Here is a 22,338-nt window from a genome sequence, read left to right as displayed (position 1 = left end):
TGTGCAGGACACAATTAAAAACTTTCTATGACACTGGTGGCTTCTGCAGTGTTCTACACCGTTGTTTGCTCTTACTCAAAATTAGAATATATCGGTGTCAAAGACTATGTTGTCCAATATTTTTCATCCCCTACATACACTCTGACCCATATATCAATCAAACCGTTATTTAGTTACATCCTGTTCATTAAATTATTTTCTGGAAAAACTCTTAAATTTTACTTTGTAAACCTTCTGAAATCCTGTATTGTAATTTGTTCAAATTTAAATGTGAATAGAATGTAAAACTGTCTTCTTTTTTCTTTTTGTTTCAGTCTTACAAGATCATAAACTTTGCACCAACCCTGCTTCAGATCATTGTATCAGAGCAGGTGGAGTTTCCTGTTCGCCATGCAGGTAAGACACCAACAAATCCAGATAATATCACTGCTGCTGTTTGCAATTCACTGCTGTAAGCCCTTTTGGTTGTTAAGTTTTAATATTGACTATAATTTACATAATTCCCATCTCCATGTATTTTTCATTTTGAGAAATCTCATTGGTCATGTTCATAAGGACACAAGGAATAAAGGGATCTAGCCTGCCTTCTGCTTTGAAACTGTTATATTATTTTTCACGAAAAACTTCATACAAGTTTATATAATTGGTTTGTTTATTCCAGTAAAGATGTATTTTTCTCAGTTAACAGTCTCCTTTTATTCATAGCCCACAGTGAAGTGTGATTTAAAAAAAAAAGGCTCAGGTAGTATCCAGTCATGTATTACGAAGGCTAATGTGAAATCTTTAGGACTTGTATGACATGTATTGTATTGACAGGTATGACTCGCATACATACACAGGGCACTCGTTAAGAAATGGAAATATTCAAATAACAACAGAACTATATACAAAATAATACAAATGGAACTACATACAAAAATTAAAAATACAAAAATAATATTACTCCAGTTGCTGGGAAGGCAGCACAGAATGGTTTTTAAATGATTATAAAAAATATTACATATATGTAAACATAAAAATAGAACTACAGGTGCATCTCAAAAAGTTTCTTTATTTCGATATTTCACATTAAAAAGTGAAACTCATATATAGATTCATTACACACAGAGTGAAATATTTCAATCGTTTATTTCTTTTAGTTTTGAGGATTTAACAGCCAATGAAAACCCAAAATTTAGCATCTCATAAAATTTGAATAAAACAAAGGATTTTTATTACAGAAATTTCAGCCTACTGAAAAGAATGTTCATATATATGCACTCAATACTTGGTCGGGCTCCTTTTGCATGAATTACTGCATCAATGCGGGGTGGCATAGAGGCGAACAGCCTGTGGCACTGCTGAGGTGTTATGGAAGCCCAGTTTGCTTTGATAGTTACCTTCAGCTAGTCTGCATGGTTGGGTCTGGTGTCTTTCATCTTCCTCTTGACAATTCCCCCACAGATTCTCTATGGGGTTCAGGTCAGGCGAGTTTGCAGGCCAATAAAGCCCAGTGATACCATGGTCATTAAACCAGGTATTGGTTCTTTTGGCAGTGTGAGCAGGTGTCAAGTCCTGCTGGAAAATGAAAACAGCATCTCCATAAACCCTGTTAGCGGAAGGCATGAAGTGCTCTAAAATTAAGATGATTCTGACGTTGTCTCTGGTTCAGGAGCGGCTGGACAGGAGGAATTAGGGCTGACGTGATTAATTGACGTCATCGATGACGTCGACGCTGAAAATGCGTCGACATCAATATTTAAAACTGACACGTCGGACCCATACAAATTATGAATTTACCTTTTTGATTTCTAAAACGTTTAATTTCAATTCATTATAACAAATGTTCTTCTTCAATATCACTACTTGAGGTTTACACCGGACAACGAAGCACCGCACCGCTCTGCTCCACGCAGCTCTATTCTCAAGCGGGCGCAGGCGCCCTGCTGTTCACACGGGACGCGCATTTCTCAGCGCCGGTCAGCAAATGATTCTGCCTTTTCCGCTTGTTGTTGTATGTAACCTGTTCAATTTACTGGTTTGGGGGTAAATGATGATGGTCTTCATAGCCAGCCCCTCTCTTTCTCTCTCTGTCTATCTGCTTGTGTGCTTGTAGTGGATGGGCAGAGGGGGTCATTTAATTATGTGATTGGGGAAATGAAAACTCCATGACAACAGAAGGGGAATACAAAGTATGGGATGCATATTTGATTATTTATATCATATAAAATATGTCATTAATATCATTTTCCAGTGTGTTTCCTGGCGCGATACACTTGTGGCGAGCGAAAAAAATAGACCGTGGTTTTGTTCAATGTTATTCACATGTAGGTTATTCACATGTAGGTTTAGCTAATAGGAAGCCCCTATGTTGGTATGTTGTGGACCATTAGGAGGAGGCAATGAATGTGGGGGGCGGGGTCAGACACGGAAGTGAGGACCCGAATAAAGATGTCAACATTAGTACACAGTATGTCTAACAACATTATTAAGCAAACTCGACACCGAAACCATCGGTGCAGGGCGCGAAGCGCATCGCAGCCCATGTGAACCGCACAAAGGTTTAACAGGGGGTTGAATATGGAGGCGCCGGGCATTCCTTTCTGTGGTGCTTTGGAAATGAATGAAATGGTCAATTACATTTTTTGGAGGAAAATTAATCATTTAGATTAATCGACGATTCGGTAAAATAGTCAACACATTAATCGATAGAAAAATAGTGGTTAGTGGCAGCCCTAGGAGGAATACAACAGTTGTAGCCAATTTCCTGGAAACATCTGTGCGTGGTGGCCTGACTCCAGCCTCAGTCCACTCCTTGTGAATCTCCTCCAAACTCTTGAATGGCCGTTGCTTCACAATCCTCTCAAGGCTGCGGTTATCCCTGGGGCTTGTGCACCTTTTTCTACCACAATTTCCCTTCCACTCAACTTTCTATGAATATGCTTGGATACAGCACTCTGTGAACAGCCAGCGTCTTTAACAATGACCTTTTGTGGCTTACCCTTCTTGTGGAGGTTAAGCCACACAATTTGAACACGTGTGTACCGATTTTCATGAAGATCATAATAATATGATAATTTCAATGTCAATAGGGCCTTCGCACTGTCAGTGCTCAGGCCGTAATAAAGCCTAAGAACTAGGTGACCAGAACTCCAGCCTCAAACAGAAAGAAACCAAGGATATGCCTCCCCAGACCATCACTGACCCACCTCCAAACCGGTCATGCTGGATGATGTTACAAGTAGGGCTGCAACATGGACCAATGGCGGCGTCCGTTGAAACACCGTCTTGGGGAGAATTTCACCCTCAACATGGCCCGAAAAAAACTACCTGCAATATGTGTACGGCGGACCCCCTGTACGCAGGTCCGCTCGGCGGACACCCATGTGAGGAGGAGGTTTGACATCGTAACGTAAACGATGCGGACTCGCCTCGGTAAGATAGCGTGTTAGCTAGCTTGCTTTATACACGTATTTACCTGTGCGCAGGATTCTAGAATCCATTACAAAAAATATGGTTTAAACTTTTTTTTAATGAGTTTAAAAGCGTAATGTTTTCCTATTGCCTGACAAACGTATTTTTTAATCACAGCTATGCAGTTCAAAGAAGACTGAATTTTTGCCTTTGATGTTTTTATTGCTGATACTTTCCCTGTCCTTTTTGTTAACAGGAAATATGAATACTTGATTTTTTATTTATTTTTTGTATTCATTTGCTTTTGTGTCAACAGTACCCTAATATGCAGCAAAGTTTATTAAAAGCTGTTGGCTAAATAAAGGCAATTGAGAATCTGTGTCATCAATCAATCAAATCAATCAAATTTTATTTGTATAGCCCGTATTCACAAATTACAATTCATCTCATAGGGCTTTAACAGGGTGTGACATCCTCTGTCCTTAACCCTCAGCAAGAGTAAGGAAAAACTACTAAAAACCCTTTTAACAGGGTAAAAATACGTAGAAACCTCAGAGAGAGCCACATGTGAGAGATCCCTCTCCCAGGACGGACAGAAGTGCAATAGATGCCACGTGCAGGAAAACATCATCAAGATTAAAGTCTTCAAGATTAAAGATTAAAGTCTCTAGAAGCATTTGATGAGGGTAGACATCCCGAAGGACAACCCCAACATGACATGCCAAGCAGTCCCGCTGCAATCACAGTCCATGGTCAGCAACCATCCAGACCACGATCCACCATCCAGACCAGACGCCACTCCAGTCCTCAGTCACCGTCCACCGCCGCCCACCAGGACCCATCACGAGCCACTACCGCGGTCCTGGTCCACCGCCCGTGCCCAATGCCAACGCGTTAAAGTTAATTTTGGTTGGTTCAAGACCAGCCTGAATGCTGCATTCTGGATGTGTAGCAGAGGTCCGATGGCACTAGCAGGTAGACCTGCCAGGAGGGAGTTACAATAGTCTAGGCGTGAGATGACCAGGGCCTGGACCAGAACCTGTCCCGCCTTCTGAGTGAGAAGGGGCCGTATTCTCCTGATGTTGTGAGAGCAAGTGAAGTCAAGTGTTTGCAGGGTTGCAAAGCCAGAGATGAAGTCTGATTTGCGGGTAGCTGACTGGCAGTTTCATAGGCCCCCTGTGACAAGGTGTTGGGTATGTGTGGAATGGGTGGGATAGATAAGGGAGTAAAGATTACGGAAGATTGATCTCGCTCTATGATTCCACATACAATGCATCCGGAAAGTATTCACAGCGCTTCACTTTTTTCCACATTTTGTCATGTTACAGCCTTATTCCAATATGGATTAAATTAATTTTGGAATAAGGCTGTAACATAACAAAATGTGGTTTCCTCAAAATTCTACACAAAATACTAGGGATGGGGGAAAAAATCAATTCAGTTACAAATCGCGATTCTTTTGAATGGCGATTTTAAATCGCCATGCTGCCTCCCAAATCGATTTATGGGGGGGAGGAGTAACCTCACCCCAGAGCATGTTGACCAGCTCTTGTTTTTGCACAAGAATCTAAACATACCCAAGCAATAGCTTTGCATAGCCTACATGCAAACAACAGGGAAGCATAGCCTACTTTTTGTTTATTTCAAGGTCTATATTTTAAGTAAACTTTTATTCATTCTATTTAATTTACCTTTTATCTATTTTTAAAATTAGCCAAAGTAGTACACATTTCTTAATCTGTCAGTTTGTATGCAGTTGACAGTGACTATACAATAATAGGGCACATTTTTATTTATATTCTCTATTGGCTGCCCGGCAGTCATTAAGTTAATGTTAATAGTTGAAATATAACTTGTAAAGCTCTAAGTGAATTTGACTGTGTTGTATTTGAACTGTTTTCCATGGTCCAAAAAAAAAATAACCAAAAGAAATCACAAGAAATCGTAATATCGAATCACAATACTTACAGAATCGCAATACCCACAGAATCGCAATACATATCGTATCGCCACCTAAGTATCGTGATAGTATTGAATCGGGAGGTCCATGCCGATTCCCGTCCCTCCAAAATACCCCATAATGACAAAGTAAAAAAACTTTTTAGAATTTTTTGCAAATTTAGAAAAAATGAAAATCGATTTATATTAAAAAATTCCCAGATGGAAGAGTTAATAGGAGCACTGAATTCTGCAGTGCCTCTCACTCGCTGGCCCACTCACTCACTTCGCTAGCTTACAGTTAGCCTACTCTGCATACTATCTAAAACATGACTAACAGACAGTCATACCCTTATGTTGACTCGGCCATGTGATTTAAATAAAAAAACCCTAGAAGTTGGCTAACTAAATTTCTTCTCCTCTACTTTTGATCACTGAAGCCCCCTTTCTTTGGTAACATTTATGCCTCTAGTTAGCTAAATAATGCGAGAAGGAATTAGAAAAAACATGGTTCCTCTGACATCCTGCCTTTGCCTGCTGCACCGACCCTTGCCTGAATACCTTGGATGATTTTTTTGCTGTTCTGAATGCAAGATAGCAATGAACATCCTGCTGCATTTTTCATATGTGAAAGGAAACCTCTGGAGAAAGACCTGACCTGTCCCACCTGCAGATGTCATGTCTCAAAATGGCTTTTGTGTGTTCATGCTGATGAAGGAACATGCTACAGTGTTATTCAAGCTGTTTTAATACCTTTTAGAAATAAAGAAACTCAATGATTCAGAGGGATAATATATATCAGGTTGTGGTAAAAACACAATAGCCGTTGGTAGGAGACATTAATGAGATCAAGTACATGTGTTTTGTGTGTAGCGGCCATCTACCTGAAGAACATGGTGAGTCAGTACTGGCAGGACAGGGAGCCATCTCTCGGGGAAGTCATCTTTCCGTTCAATATCCACGAGAATGACCGGCAGCAGATCAGAGATCACATAGTGGAGGGCATCATCCGCTGTCCAGAGTCCATACGGTACACACACACCACCCTATCATCAATAATCCAAGTCTGTTTCTCATCCCAGCAGCTTTCTTTTACTTTTTGTAATTCATTAGACCATTCTTCTCTTGAGAAAATCCCCATTAACAACATGTCTGCCTACTTGCCTCCATATGTTAAAATCAAAGACTTTTCCACTTAGATTTCGAGCTTTGTAAAGGTTCTCACAGATGTTTCATACGAGATAGTGAGTTCTCCTGATGAACACAGACTGAAAAATACTTGATGACTCCAAATGTTTTTGTAGTGCCCAGCTGACTATGTGTTTGCGAGCCATCATCAAGTATGACTTTCCCGGCCGCTGGACAGCCATCGTGGACAAGATTGGCATGAACCTGCAGTCTCTGAGCAGCGGCAGTTGGTACGGCAGCCTGCTGGCTCTCTACCAACTGGTCAAAACCTATGAGTGAGTAACTTGATTGTCTTTGTCTGTTTTCTTGCTACCTTACTGCTCTGTACCCCTCAAGTACATCACCCTCCCATGAGGGCAATGAGTTACAAAGGAGGGTATTTACAGTAATAATTCCAGTTTAAATTTTTAACATGGAAATTATTAATTTCAGATAAGAAAAACTAATCTAAAATCAAACTTCTTTTGTCTCAATCAAACGAAATCCTTGGAATATAAAGGAGTGCATGGCACATTTTATCGAAAAAATTTATAGAGAATTTGGTTCAGTGTGTCAGATTTAGTGAACCAAATTCTAGTGTTGAATTGCATGTTCCAGCTGAATACTACTCACCTCTCCCTCCCCTTCCAAACATGAACGAAAACCTTCAGTAGCCTTCAGTTGTTATAAAAACTCAAAAGGTATTTAGTTTGTCCAGTCTTGGTTCCTGTAAAAAACCTGCCAGCCTCCATAGAGAGGACCCGCTCACGGTGTAAATAAAGAATATTTAAATATAAAGGGCCCATTCTAGGGTAAAGAAAACAACAATTTGAACAATTTAGATGGAACACACTAGTGAGAACATCATTAGGATAATTTTTTATTCAATTTCGAGCAATAGATCCCTTTCACCTGAATCTTACACACTAGACCTTTAAGATAAGCTATTGTATTCCATAACTTAGAGAAAATGTCAGAGGTTGAGATATCTTGATTATAATAATAATTAGATTTAGCCTTTTAATCACACTTAAACTCAATGTTTCTGAGTTGTCAACATTTTAACCAGCCATCAGGGTTACCACTGAATCTAGACTTAGACCATTCTTTGTCTCTTTTGTGGATAGAGGACATTTGTGGAGAACCAACGACTGTATCTGTGTTTAATTCTGTGTTTCCTGTAGGGGGCATGTCTGTCAGCGATAATGTTAAAAGATTCAGAGAAGATTTTTCGTGTGATGGTCAGATTACAGATTGAAAAAATGTGATTAATGTCATAGGTTGCTAAATTATTAGTATTTATTAAATATTTTAGTAGGTATAATTTCTGATAGTAATGATTTGAGATTTGTTCTTGGGAATTTTGGTGCATCCGACACAGGCAATGGGACAATGGTCACTGATATCAGGCCAAAAACACCAGAGGCAGGACATTTATGTGGATTTTAAAAGATTTTTTAAGATCAGTCTGGTAGGTTTGTCTATAGGTTGAAACAAATTTAGTTCCAGGCACGGTTTTCATTTAATTTATTAGCGCTGTCAGAGAGCCAGTCCAGGTTAAGATCTCCCATAATTAATAGCTCAGTGGAGGCAAGCAGCGACCAGAGTCTGGCAATCTCTTCCAGACTATCCAATTGCGCTGAACGGCTGTGGTAAATACCAATAATGGTCATGTGTATGCCCCCACCAAGAAGGAGATCCAACACAATGTATTCATAATTTTTTGGTACTGAGCATGAAGTGATTTCATGTATTGTTTTGTTTAAATCAAACCTCCAACTCCTTTGCTCACTTGATCACACCTAAATAAAATATATCATTATTAGGGATCTAAGGGGAAAGCCATGATTCAGACAAAATGAGAATGTCCGGGGAGATTTCATGTAGCAATATATGGGTATAATATGATTTGGGAAGCAGGCTTCTAATGTTGAGGTGTAATAGGCTGAGACCATTAGATGATTTAAATAGTTGGGAATCAAGCACTACTTGCTCTTCAGCGGTAGCCGAGGGCAGATGAAACTGATTAACAGACAGGGAGGATAACACTGAAGTCGACTTCTGTTTCTGGTCAGAAAACCGACTGTAATTAGAAGTGTTTGGTCCTGGCTCCTCATGAGCAGCGGAACAGTGGCATGTCAGGCTGTGCTAGGACCCTCGGGACGTCAATAGTGGTGGGACTGGTCAGAGGGAGTGGATAATGTCTAAGTCTTGTGGTTGTGGCTCTCTGTTAGCGGGGCACGGGAATAGATGTCAGAGAAAGTTTTGCCCCCAACCAGTTTGGATGAATACCATCCTCTCGAAATAACAAACTGCCTGCGTTCCTAGAAGAGGTGGAAGTTATCAATAAAGGAGACACTGTGATCATGATGGCAACCCTAACACTCTCTGACTGTTGACCGGCGCGGAGAAATGCATGTTAACAATTAACACAGATTTACTTAACTCAAACTAAAGTTGATATTATCACAGAAAATCTACAATTCTTATCCATACTCTGACAACAAAACCAAGCTCAGTCGCTGCAGTGCCTTTTGCCATTATGGCATAAACCCTGCTGCCAGATGCCAAAACAAAAAAATATTTCCGAAACCAATTTTCAACACCTAATTTTTCATTACTTAAAATCTTAAATCTAATCAACTGTAGAAGAGCATGTATAAACAGTGGAGTTCTGCTTAGCATAGGATACACAGACCTTTTCTAAAGATAGGGTGATAAACCCATACCACAACTCCTTGCAATAGTGATATTTATAGCAACATACACATCTTTGTATTGTCAAGATGTACCTAAATGTAGAAAAAAAAAAAACTTAATGTATGCTTTTGGGCAGGGACGGATGTTTCATCTCATTGTATAGACTCGAAAGAGACGAGAGGAAGGGTGGGGTATGGGCCAAGGCAGAACCCATTTGTAGTGATTTCGATTCAATGCGACAGGGCGGTAGTCACTTACACATTTTCAGCACATTCCCATAGTGATTTAAACATATAAAGACCACTGACAGTTACTTTTTGGTCAATTCATAATGTGTGTGCATGTCTTTGCGTGTGTCTGTCTCTCTCAGGTATAGAAAGGCTGATGAGAGGGAGCCTTTGCTAGCAGCCATGCAAATCTTTCTGCCGAGGATCCAGCTGCTCATCAGCCAACTGCTGTCTGATGCCACCATCTTCTCTGTCCTTATCCAAAAGCAGATACTCAAGATATTCCATGCTCTTGTACAGGTGTGTTGTCTCGAAATCATAGATGTTTTCTTCTGTTTTTTAGATCATCAAACACATTTTAATGAGATACAGGGAACGTGAGTAAACACAAAATGTAGCTTTTCACTGATAATTTAATTTTGTTATTGATCTTTGAATTAGATACCAACAAAATAAATAAAAGTTTGTTTTTGCTCAGATCAAAAATAGGAAATGAAAAACGGTTCATGGGCCGAACCTGATTTTATATAAAATTTGTATGATCTGCGTGAACTGGAGTGGGCTGTGATCGGATCCATATATGAAGTACTGGTATGCTAGATGAGTTATCCATGCTGATACTCTACACTATGCACCTCGTAAGTTCCCCTTACTATGAGGTCTAAAGGGCTATGGTGTCCGTCATTCCCAGGAAATATGGCTACATTGTTGTCATCGGTGATGTAGAGACTGGGACCATGTACCTTTTCAAATGTAAGCAGTGAGGGAAGGGTTTCACCACAACATTAGTAGTTATAAAATAACATACATTTGTGCAATTTGACAGAATAAGTTTGACATAGTTTAAGAGAAAACTACAATACCTGGATGATCCTGCTGATTTATTCGATTTGTCATGTCATCTTCTTGAGAGTTTAGTTCCACTGAACCAGATGAAACTCCCCATGATTGATCAATCGTTAAGGTTAGCAAAACTAAATCACGTTAACCAGCACAGAACCTAATGAGTCAGTAACTTTTGGGTCAAACAAATCATACAAATTAAGTTCGGTCTGAATAATCCTTGAATCAGTGTAAATCAATGTAGCATTTGTTCTTTCCTTATTCAATTAGAAAACCAAAACACAACACAAACACCTCCTCTTTCCCACCGTAGTAAGGTATACAATGGGCTACAAGCCCGTTTTCATCAATAGCAGCCGTCCTCGGTGCTGGACACAGAATATTGGTCTCTATTTATAGCCGGCCTTGATAGGAGTGCATAGGGACCATCTACAAAGTGCAGCACCGAAAAGAGATGATTTCATATTCAATAACTTCACTCTAGTACTGCATATTCACCAAACTTACACTAGACATCTAGGCTCCAGATACACAGTATTAGAATGAAGTTATTGAATAATTTTCCCAATAAAACGTTCCAAAAATTCTCTACCTTGCTATGGTGGGAAAGAGTTTGTTTCACAATGTTTTGCTTATGACTTATTGATCCAAGTAATCTGACTTCCGGGTCACAGAAATCATACAAATTATAAATCAAAATCCGGTTCGTCTCGTGACCTGTTTTTTTCTTTTCCTATTTCGATCTCAGCAAAAGATCCAAACTACGAAAAACCAACCGTTATTTGTTTTTGGTATCAGATTCATAAATGAATAACGAAATAATGACTTGTTTTCATTTGCCGATTTTGTTTTCTATTTGGATAATAAAAGAACGAATGATACACGGATTGTTCACATTTATTTGTTCCATTTTTTGATTTGGATGTTATGAGTAAGATGACAAACGTACAGTCATGTATTTAGTAAGTAATCAATGGTGTCAGATTATGAATCCGGATCATTCCGGTCACTTTAATACTTATTGTATTTGGCTGTTCACCTCATGTTTTGTTGTACTGAGTGCGCAAAATTTTGACGACTTTAATTATGTTTAAATTCAGTCTCATAATCTCTTGAGCGAAACAAACAAGCACTTAGTAAACTTCATGTCCTGATAACTTGTGTGCGAATGTTTATGTTTATTAGTGATTTTGAGTGAAGGTCAGCTGGATTGTGGAGGGAGGACACAGGAAAGTCTAGCACCGTACAAACCAACTGCTGCTTCTTCCCTTATCACGAAGCAGCGGCGCTGATCATTGTGCAGCTGTGGACTGTAGTGAATCTCTGTATTTTTATCTCACTGTGTTTTTCGCTGTGTAATTGGTAACCCCCTCCATCATCCTTGGCCATTAAGTCACAATGAGGCTACATTTTTGCGGCATGCTTAGCATCGCTCAGCAGCTCAATGAAGGCTACAGGATTAGCATATAGTTTGTTGTGTTTTGTTTGATGAGGCTGGTTTCAGTTTGTTTGTTCCTAGAGACCAGTGCCTATCATAGCAGATGGCTGCAGGGCGGCTGTGGCCGAGGCCTTAGAGCGGTCACCTCTAACCAGAATGTTGCGTGCGTGTGTGCATGCGTGTGTGATGGACAATAAACGTCACTGTATAGAGCTTTCAGTGGTCATCAAGAGTGGAAAAGCACTATATAAATACCGACCATTTATTCTTATACAAGAACCAAGGTGCAGGTTATTCACAGATGCCCTTAATATATATTCCAGCACATAGTAACAGGGTCTAAAATGCAGGTGGGGAAGGTGTACACTGAGAGGCATAACTACGTAGCTGTGATAGTATAAAGGAACATCTGTGCTGAGTACTGATTAAAGTTACACAAGTCCTGATGGGACACACCACCAACGGGGGTTTAGTACATCAGAGCTAAATCCTGTGGGACTTTTAAATTTGCTATGCTATTTAAACAGCAAATATACATTTTCTGAATTTTAACCAGAGGTGTAAAGTAACGAATTACATTTACTCACGTTACTGTAATTGAGTAGTTTTTTTGTGTACTTTGTAATTTTTTGAGTAGTTTTTGAAATGGGTAATTTTACTTTTACTTAAGTAGATTTTGACTGAAGTATTGTACTTCGCTACATTGGAAATTACATCCGTTACTGAGTAAAAAAAAAACATAGTTTAGGGCGCAAGGCAGTTCTCACTGCAGTGGTAGATGCTGCATAGATTGGATGCGATTCCCTAACATGCATGTTCAACATATGAAAACTTATCGTAAAGTTCACTGTTTGCGAAAAATATGCGCGACATGCAGAACACTGCACGGGTTGCCGCGGGTTGCCGACCCCTGGCTACGGCGAAAGAGCGATTTGTTTACTGCTCCGCCGTTAAAGAGATGCGAACGTCAACACATTAGTTCGGCTATAATATTAGTTCCGCCCCGCATTTTCACCTACCGGTCATGCGCCCCACCTGTTATGCATCCGCACCACACAGTTTGAGAATCACTGCGCTACACAGGGCCGGCCCTAGAACATTTGGCGCTCTATGCAAGCTTCACTACTGGCGGCCCCCCCATCCCCTTTATTTTTTTTTCAAATGATTTTCCACCTAAACGGAATTGTAACTTTCATACGGTATATTGCCCTGTAAGACTGCTTTATTTTCAAATAAACACAGCAACGAAATGGTGCAATCGTTCGATTTAGACAGCGTCTCTCCTCCAGAGAAGGAAAACATTACGTAACGTTTTAGCTAGATAATACCTCAGATAATATGAACATGTTCACCGTTCAAATTCATTTTGTCATTAAGTTGCGTTCAGTTCAACATTCTCATAAAAATGAATGTGTTTAATGAACGCGTACTTTTGAACAACACTGCCTGAGACTCAATAGCCTACTGGCCTACCTGCCTCGACCGCCTGCGAGCGACTCTTCGGCTGTGCTGGATGCTGTTCACTGCTGTTCAAACTCAACAAGAGTTTGTAGACTAGTGCTCTAAAGGTGGACCAAAGTTTAACCAAAAGTTTAAATATGCAGTGGGACAGCGGCATTTTAACTTTTTTATTTTAGCTGTCATGTGGTTCATGTCTTGACATGTCCTCCCAGAACTTCTTAAATGTTGTGTTGACATGTTAAATGTTTGACATTTTTAATGTCATTTATATACTTATATATGCACTTATATATGTAAAGATTCTCCTTTAATTAAAAATAACTGTTTTGGGAATGGATTTATGACCCCTTGTCCTTTTTGCACTGTATAGGAGCGGCACCCATCAAGTTGTTGGAAGTAACTAAGTAACTTTTACTTAAAGTACATTTTAAATGGACTACTTTTTACTTTTACTTGAGTAGATTTTTGGATGGGTACTTTTACTTGTACTTGAGTAAAATTGCATCAAAGTAAATGTACTTTTACTTGAGTACAATATTTCAGTACTTTTTACACCTCTGATTTTAACCCTTTAATTGATTTTAAAACATGAATCTGACTTTTTTTTTTTATTAAAGAAACAAAACATTATAATGGGAGTCCTTTTGGAGAAATAAAACATTCTGGGATAAGTCAGTGATAAGCATCAGCTTCTCCTTTTTTTTTTATTCGGTCCCATTTATAGAAAAGAAATTGAATTATAAACAAATAAAATTATGTCCAATAGTTGGACATATACACACATACACAAACAAACAAACAAACAATGTGAAATGATTTAATGAATGCTACTGCCCTGAGATATCGGCACTAGTGACACCTGTGAAACGTCTGTGTCAGTCTGATATGGAAAAGTAAAATGGAAAATTTGTTGCTGATCACTACTGTAGTTTGTCTGAGAACCAAGAAGAAGATGCTTTCAACTCAGTCTGCAGACTGAAGGCACACTGCCCTGTCCCCTGACTACTGAACTATCAATTAAAATTGTATTAATCTGGAAATATTTCCAAAATGCACTAAATTCTACACTGCACTTTCTTGGGCCATTTGGAATACACAATGCAAATGTGAAGCTGATAAAGTAAAGACGTATGCATACTTTCTACAGAGAGACATTTGTGGAATTAGTTGGCCTATTATTTAAACGTAAGGTTGCAACATAATGTAAAACAATTCAGGGTAATGTAGAGCATACGTATTCAGAATATAATAGAATATATGTTAACAGAACCCTGTTTCAACCACACATGGTCTTTGTCAGGCAAACTTTCATTTATGATGGAAAGTTATCTCATCTCCAACTTTACTGGATCAAAGTCTAAGGACACTAAGATGTTGAGTACTTGTTTTTTCAACAGTTCTTTTACTCATCTCTGCAGCCTTGTACTACAAACATTTATACTGGAAAAAAAACATCACCTTTGTAAAAAACGTAGATGAAGTCAGCATCTAAACAAGTATTCCATGTGTGTAAAGAGATCTTGTGTGGGTCACAGAAATGATTATTATGATAGTAACTCATTGTTGCCTTGCAGTACTCGTTACCTCTCCAGCTGATAAACAACACGGTGATGACTCAGTGGATGGAAATCCTCAGAGCCATAATGGACCGAGAAGTCCCTGCTGTAAGACTCACAAAGACGCACAAACACACAGTACATTTTCATAGACTTGTCAGTTATGTTTTTGTATTATTATTATTTAGGTTTTTATTTGCAGCAAGGGGATTCATAAAATTACAAATATTTCATTTTCTGACAGGTCTGACAATTAAACAATAGAACAAATTCTAGTGCTGAAAGAATAGAAACAAGCAGGAAAGCAGAAACAACCAATAACATTAAATGGGAACAAACTTAAATATCCAGGTCAGTTTCCATAAGATTCATCATCAAGACATCAATTTCTGTTATCAGAGGGAATCTTTAAATCTACCTTAACAGTTACAAAGTCACACACTGACCAGTTGGATCACAAAGATAACAAATATGTTATTAATTTAATGAATAACAACGGAATTATGAAAATTCGATTTTAACCTTCACCTTGTTGCAAGACTGCAAGCTTCAATAATCTGATTATGAATGGTATTTGACTTGTGTTTTACGGGAAACAGTTATTCTCAGTCATTGCCAGCTCAAGAGGCCTCAGCTTGGCTTCACAAAGCCATGCAGTTTGATATTCAAACCTTGGATTTTTGCTAGGATATATGTTTTGACTTTATTGATCTTAAACCTTAAAAGTTTAAGGGTGGAAGAAAATTCTCAGTTTGTAATTCAGATGTTTACAATTTTGAAGATGATGAATTTGCTGTGACTGGCATAATGCCGCGGAATGTTACATCAAAGCCATGAATTCAGTACTGAAAATAACTTATAACTGAAAAAAAATTAAATAATATTTGATATGATGGGTCAAGGTCTCTGTGTTTCTAAAACGTTTTATCCCATTAAAATTATGCCTAGCAATAAATACAACTCCATTAGCATAACATATTTTAACTAATTTCGTAAAAAGTTATACTTCCAAAGGTACGCACAGAGTATACTCCAGTTACAATTCCTTTTAAAATAGTCTGAAACATTTAATATCTCAATGTATGTCAAATTATCAGTTGTATATGTTTTTTTTGTTCTCTAACTGGCTAAACAAGCCCCTTGAACTGACCATAATGTCTACTTGTCAGGAGACTTTGGAGGTTGATGAGGATGACCGTCCTGAACTGGCATGGTGGAAGTGCAAGAAGTGGTCGTTGCGCATCATCACCAGACTGTTTGAGCGGTGAGTGCAGAGTTGTCATTACATCACCAAAAAACATAATTGTAGCTTTCAGAGATTTTTCCATCTGTTCACATGCTTTTGGTCTGAATTACAGTTATGGAAGTCCTGGCAATGTGACAAAAGAGTACAGCGAGTTTGCTGACTTTTTTCTAAAGACATATGCAGTTGGCATACAACAGGTAGGCATGTGTGGTTTTAGTTTTTTTCTTTATTTGTTGTCCAAGCTCCAACTGCTCTAATTTCTCTGTCATTTTATGTTGTCATCCAGGTTCTGCTAAAGGTGGTTGACCAGCACCGACAGAAGCAGTACATTACTCCTCGTGTCCTGCAGCAATGTCTCAACTACCTCAACCAGGGCCTGTCACACTCCCTGACCTGGAAACAGATGAAGCCACACATGCAGGTAGGTAAATAAAAAGATGAATTTGATAGCTAATCCAAAAGATAATTTTGAAGTTCTTTGAAATTATTTGAATTTCACTTGGCTCTGAGTATATACACACACACACACAAGCATCCACTCTCTCTGGAGAATGCCGCTCAATTTCATCATTTGTAAACTGATTTGTTCAGTTCAGCGTTCACAAAGAATAGGAACAAACTGTCAATAACCGACTCTAAACTCTCTCTTTCCATGGTCTCTGATTTACCATCAGAGCCATGAATGCATCACTTAAAAATAACTGATATGTCTTTAGATTTAGCAGAAAGAAAATGTAGACCACAGATGTGAGTCTAATACAAACCTCTGCTGAACACTTGGTTGGCTAACTGGGTCTCCCTCCTCTCCTGATACAAAAATAGGAGTGCAGAAGATTTTTCTAGATGGGCGGGGAAGTGAGCAGTCTGCTGTGAGGGGCATGAGAAGAGAGAGAGAAACTAAGAGAATTTCATGCTGACGGCTTAAACTGTTCATCTGACGATGGTCGCAATAAAGTAATTTTCTATATCGCAGTTCACTACATTTAATTTAGCTGATGCTTTTATCCAAAGCAACGTACAATAAGTGCATTCAACCATGAGCGTACAAACCCAGAACAACAAGAATCAAGAAAGTACAATTTCTTCAAGAAAGCCATTAAATTGTTAGTTTAAACTTTTATTCAGGCGGTATACTTAGTCGGTCAATACACAACAATTATATTGTAGGCCCATTTGAGAAGGGCTCACTAATGACAAGGAATAACTCTGAAGTAGGCAACGGAGCATTACCGCATGCCAAGCAAACAAGCACGTTTAGAACAATCACAGGACTAGCTTGGTATAATGCTCCTGACCCAAGGCTAATAGTCACATAGTTCATGTTCAATGAAATAAGATTGTCCACAGAACGGATGTTTTTCTTACATGAAAAACCAAATACAAAACCCATTTTGTTCTAGAAGACACTTCATATGAGTCAAACCCAAGCAAAAGTGATAAACACTCAGCAAATATGCCAACCTAATAAATAATAATAAATGAAAGTTCAATTAACATTTTTCTTCTATATACATAAGTGCCTAGTCTGGATGCCACACGAACTTAGCCCCACCCACAACATTTGAGGTCGGGAAGTTCGGTCTGGAGTCGCTCCGTTGGGGAGAGACTATGCCCGAACAGAAGCTGTTCGGACCAATCAAATTGTCAGGGCGGGCTTTATACGATGATGGACAGATGATCAACAGTAACGTAATCAACCACGTCATCAAAGTGCGCTTGGGTTGAATTCGTTTTCAGGAAACTTGCCTGCCGCTGGAGAGCTGAGATGTGTAGATGCTGCCATTGAGTCTGTTTTAGAAGACATCGACAGCGCATTCATTTTGAAAGAGGAACAGAGAAACGCGATGAAGGCATTTGTAGATCGAAAAGATGTTTTTTGCCGTCCTTCCTACGGGATTCAGAAAAAGTTTAATCTATCAGCTGGCCCCGATGGTGGCGAAGAAGATGGGACACGGGAATGTCGCGTTCCAACCGTGTTATTAAGTTCTTACAGGACCGACAAATGCGATACGATTTGTTTGATGTGTTGTGGAGTTGTAATCTTAAACGGAGAACTTGTTCGTACGTGCATTCACCTTTACTGTAACTGACTGCTACACCTACCACTTTATGCATACTGTTTTATTGTGTTATTTTGTGTTGGGCTTATTTTGTTTTACACATAGCGACTCACCTCGCATAAATACCTGCAGTTTAAGGAGCGGACCATGTTAATAGACGCATCAGATCCCTCGCTTGCGGACCAGTGCAATAAGACACCTGCCGTACAGCGCCGTTACAAGGATAGGAGCAGGAACAACGACCGGACGCCGGCTGTGCGGCATTTCTCAAAAGCTATAGTTGAACACGCCTCGCCAGCGGAACGAGGTAAGGAGGCTGGTCCCATTTACTTTGCTGCAGGTAGCGCAGAACGGGAGTCGCTATGTCACGTTAAACACCAGTCTTTTGGTGATTTGTTTATTTATTGTATTTTAACGTTTGTGTTTGGTTTTATGGATTAAAATATTGTGTACTTAATGTCATTCCAGTTTTACGGTGTATTTACGGCTACGATGAAGTGAACAATAAAGAGCCGTGTGACATCAGTAGAGAAACTCTGCTGAGCGAAGAGCCATTTTTTTCCCTGGTTCGGTTGAAACACGCCCCATAATCACAGCCAATGGATCAGACTCGTATTCTGACTAGAATTATGAGTATGACAATCTCAGGCTAATAAGTGCCATTACTTTGTTCAAAGTTCCTGACCGATGAGCTTAAGAAACATTCAACATTTTCACCATCAGGCCTTTTACATTCCTCTAATTGTGATTATTATTTTAAAGCCACTTTCATTGCCTGATTGCTGTCATGATTACCTTCTTGTCTTACAGACCATATGCCAAGAGGTCATCTTCCCTCTGATGTGTTACAAAGATGAGGATGAGAAGCTCTGGCAGGAAGACCCCTATGAGTACATCCGCATGAAGTTCAGTGAGTAAATTTGGTGTGATATTATTAGGGACGGGAATTGGCAGGGACCTCCCGATACGATACAATCACGATACTTAGGTGGCAATTAGGGATGCACCGATATGAAAATTCTTGGCCGATACCGATACCGATATTTAAAATAACAATCTGGCCGATAGCCGATACCGATACCGATATTTGTTTTTCTTTTTGTTGTTATTCATTCACCCTTTTGTGCCAGAAAAATAATTAAATCATTATTTAAAAAGCACTCTTCATCACTCTTATCTTTTAATGAGAACAAATTGAATCAGATTTATGAAACAATCTTTGATTTAACTAAACTTTATTTAACAGAGACATATTAGGCCCATTTTACCGCAAGTTGAAATGGTTTCTTGGGATCTTAATGAAATGTCTGTAACATATTTTGGTCAAAATACCACAAGGATAATTTAAAACGGCACCTTTTTACCCTGTCTAAAACAGCCCTGTTAAAGTATCATTATAGAGAACGCTCTTCTCATTGATTTACGGTAGCAGTATTGCCCGTTTATTAGATGTGTTACGGCTTCTATGTTGTCAATTCCCTTGTTACCTGTGCATGAGACGGATGAATAGAGCCGGTGCACATGAGAATAAAGTACTTAAACAGACGCTACGCTCATACTTTTTACGCCAAGTTACACTGCGTGAGTCAAGATAACTTAACAAGCCCTCCTCAGGTTTACCTGTTTTGAGTGTCGGGCAGAAATCACATCGCATCACCACCCACCGTGGCCCTTCGCGATGCTTGTTTTAATTAAACAGTCGGATTCCCCTGGTCCGCACCAGTTCTCAGTCAGCTGCTAGGCGCCAGCCGAGGCGCACCGCAGGGTGCCCCCCCCCCCCCCCCCCCCCCCGCGCGAACAGAGGGTTCCCCCAGCGGTCGCCGTAGCTGAGGTGATCCGCGAGAAGGGCCAACACGCGTCCAGAGTGGCCGCCGCTGACCGCGTACCCAGTCCCCTCCAACGGCCCGCCTTCTGCGCCGGCGCCGTGAGGTGCCACCGGATGAGGACCTCCCGGTGCCGCACACTGAGCCTCCGGCGGCGCGGAGAGGAGGGCGACGGAGCGACTGCTCCCCCAGCCGCGGCACGTGCCCAGCGGTTTTACCACTAATATGAACATCGGCCAATGATATCGGTGAAAGTCAAGTTTATTACCGATAAGCCGATATCAGTAAACGAGGCGAATATCGGCCGCTACCGATGTTCGGCCGATAAATCGGTGCATCCCTAGTGGCAATACAATATGTATTGCAATTCTGTGGGTATTGTGATTCTGTAAGTATTGCGATTTGATATTACGATTTTCTTGCGTTTTTTTTTTCATAAATACTGGACCATCGAAAAGATTTGAACATACCTTCAAATACAACACAGTCAAATTCAGTTAGAGCTTTACAAGTTTTATTTCAAATATTAATATTAACTTAATGACTGCCGGGCAGCCAATAAGAAAGCACAGAAACTGACAGATTAAGAAATGTATGCGACTTAGGCTACTTTTAAACAATAAATAAAAGGTAAATTAAACGGAATGAATAAAAGTTTACTTAAAATATAAACTTTGAAATAAACAAAAAGTAGGCTATGCTTAACTGTTGTTTGCATGTAGGCTATGCAAAGCTAGTGCTTGGATATGTTTAGATTCTTGTGCAAAAACAAGAGCTGGTCAACATGCACTGGGGTGAGGTTGGTCCTCCCCCCCATATATCACCCTCCCGTCTAAAACCAATAAATATGTTTCAAATTTGTTTAGATTACATTTTTTTATTATTATTTTTATTTATTTTTTAAATCGATTTGAGAGACAGCCTAGAGATTTTAAAATCTTCATTCACAAGAATCGTGATTCGCAACTGAATCAGTTTTTCCCCCCATCTCTAGATAATATACCAGCAAATCAATCTAGAACTTTCTCCAATCGTCAATGCCAAAAAGTAATATTATGTAGGGGAAAAGGCTTTTGTTTTTTATCTAGGGCGGGCCAATATCACTTAATCCAGGGGTGTCCAAACTACGGCCCGCGGGCCATCTGCGGCCCACCATCCATTTTAAATTGGCCCGCCTCAAAAAAATTAAAGAAATTGTACTTTCTTGATTGTTGTTGTTCTGGGTTTGTACCCTTGAGTAGGGGAGAGCGGGGTAATGTGAGACATCTTTTACATTTGCTCCCCTCTAGGCGAGCTAAAATCATATATCAGTAAAATGTACACATTTCCCATTAATTCAGGATGTTTCCTAGCAATGGAAATGATCAGAATGTCTTCAGGACAAAGGGCAGTGAAAATATGATTGTTTGTAAAAAAGTGGTCTTGTGTCTCACTTTACCCCAGCTTAGGGGTAAAGGGAGACAGACCAGAGAAATCAAGGGGGTAAAGTGATCCACTTACCTTTTCCACTTTACAACTACCATTACAAGACATGTTGTAATAGGTCAATTAAGCACATTTATGATTATTATGATTCATGTGATCTCTTGCACACCCTAGCTTACCTGCACATTGTTTCTCTGTCCAATTGGCAGGGACAGGGATATTGTTTTTCTCTGTGTATTCAAATGCCAGTTCACGGCACTTAACTGGAGCAAGGCCATGGAACTGGTCAGCTAGTTGTTTCAAGTGTTTGTCAAGCTCCACCTCCATCTCATCTGTGGATATTCTCTTTGCCTCAGCTACTGCACCCCAGGCTACTGATTTTACTTCCCCCTTCTCTTTTTTCTTTATAAATCTTTTGAGGGTTGTCTTATCAATATTTCTATCCCTTCCAGCTTTTCTTAAGGACTTCTTTCCTTGCATGACCTCAGCGGCTGCACTCTCCACCTCTGTGAGGGGTGTTTGGCCCGAGGTTGTCTTTCTGGTGTAGTTTCTTTGCATGATGGCTTTTCTACAATGTTTAAGGCATTAAAAATAAAACATATATAATGTAATATTACACTAAAATACTTAACTTAACTTGTGCTACATGTCTCACTTTACCCCTAAGCCAACATTTTAGAAAAAACATCTCTTGGCAATTCAGGCTAATCTTCAGCTAGCATCAATCACATGGTTTTATATGTTGGAAGTTCACCAACATGTATGATATAAGTTTTTCTACCTGAATCAATTTGTTTTGACAAAACAGTTGATGCAAGAAAATTTACTTTTACATGCAAAAAGAACATTTTTGTGAAAAAACATTCTAACCACAGCATCAGCACCAACCTCTCCTTCATGGCAAGGGTGGAATGGGAGGGGCTTGAAAACATAATGATCACATGACTACAAATGTGTTCCGTTGCCTAGTTACAGGGGGTGTTTCACATTACCCCTGCTCTCCCCTTCCCTTGAATGCACTGATCGCAAATCGCTTTGGATAAAAGCGTCAGCTAAATTAA

At 39.6% G+C, this 22,338-nt stretch overlaps 1 protein-coding gene across 8 annotated transcripts in view; it reads left to right on the top strand.

Annotated features, from left to right (window-relative positions):
• Positions 1-22,338, top strand: part of ipo8 (importin 8) — an 88,252-nt gene that overhangs the window by 5,202 nt on the left and 60,712 nt on the right. For all 8 annotated transcript variants that reach the window (XR_008333793.1, XM_053414584.1, XM_053414583.1 and 5 more), the window contains 9 exons: positions 315-396; positions 6,205-6,361; positions 6,636-6,794; positions 9,569-9,725; positions 14,742-14,831; positions 15,893-15,987; positions 16,082-16,166; positions 16,256-16,390; positions 18,840-18,939. Coding sequence is in view for 7 of the 8 variants with exons in the window: in XM_053414584.1 (XP_053270559.1) it covers positions 315-396; positions 6,205-6,361; positions 6,636-6,794; positions 9,569-9,725; positions 14,742-14,831; positions 15,893-15,987; positions 16,082-16,166; positions 16,256-16,390; positions 18,840-18,939 (1,060 nt within the window). In the remaining variant the exon portion in view is untranslated. The remainder of the gene's footprint in view (positions 1-314; positions 397-6,204; positions 6,362-6,635; positions 6,795-9,568; positions 9,726-14,741; positions 14,832-15,892; positions 15,988-16,081; positions 16,167-16,255; positions 16,391-18,839; positions 18,940-22,338) is intronic.

Source organism: Pleuronectes platessa, chromosome 22 (assembly GCF_947347685.1).
Source record: "Pleuronectes platessa chromosome 22, fPlePla1.1, whole genome shotgun sequence".
NCBI lineage: Eukaryota > Metazoa > Chordata > Actinopteri > Pleuronectiformes > Pleuronectidae > Pleuronectes > Pleuronectes platessa.
This window is presented reverse-complemented; position numbering and strand designations above follow the sequence as displayed.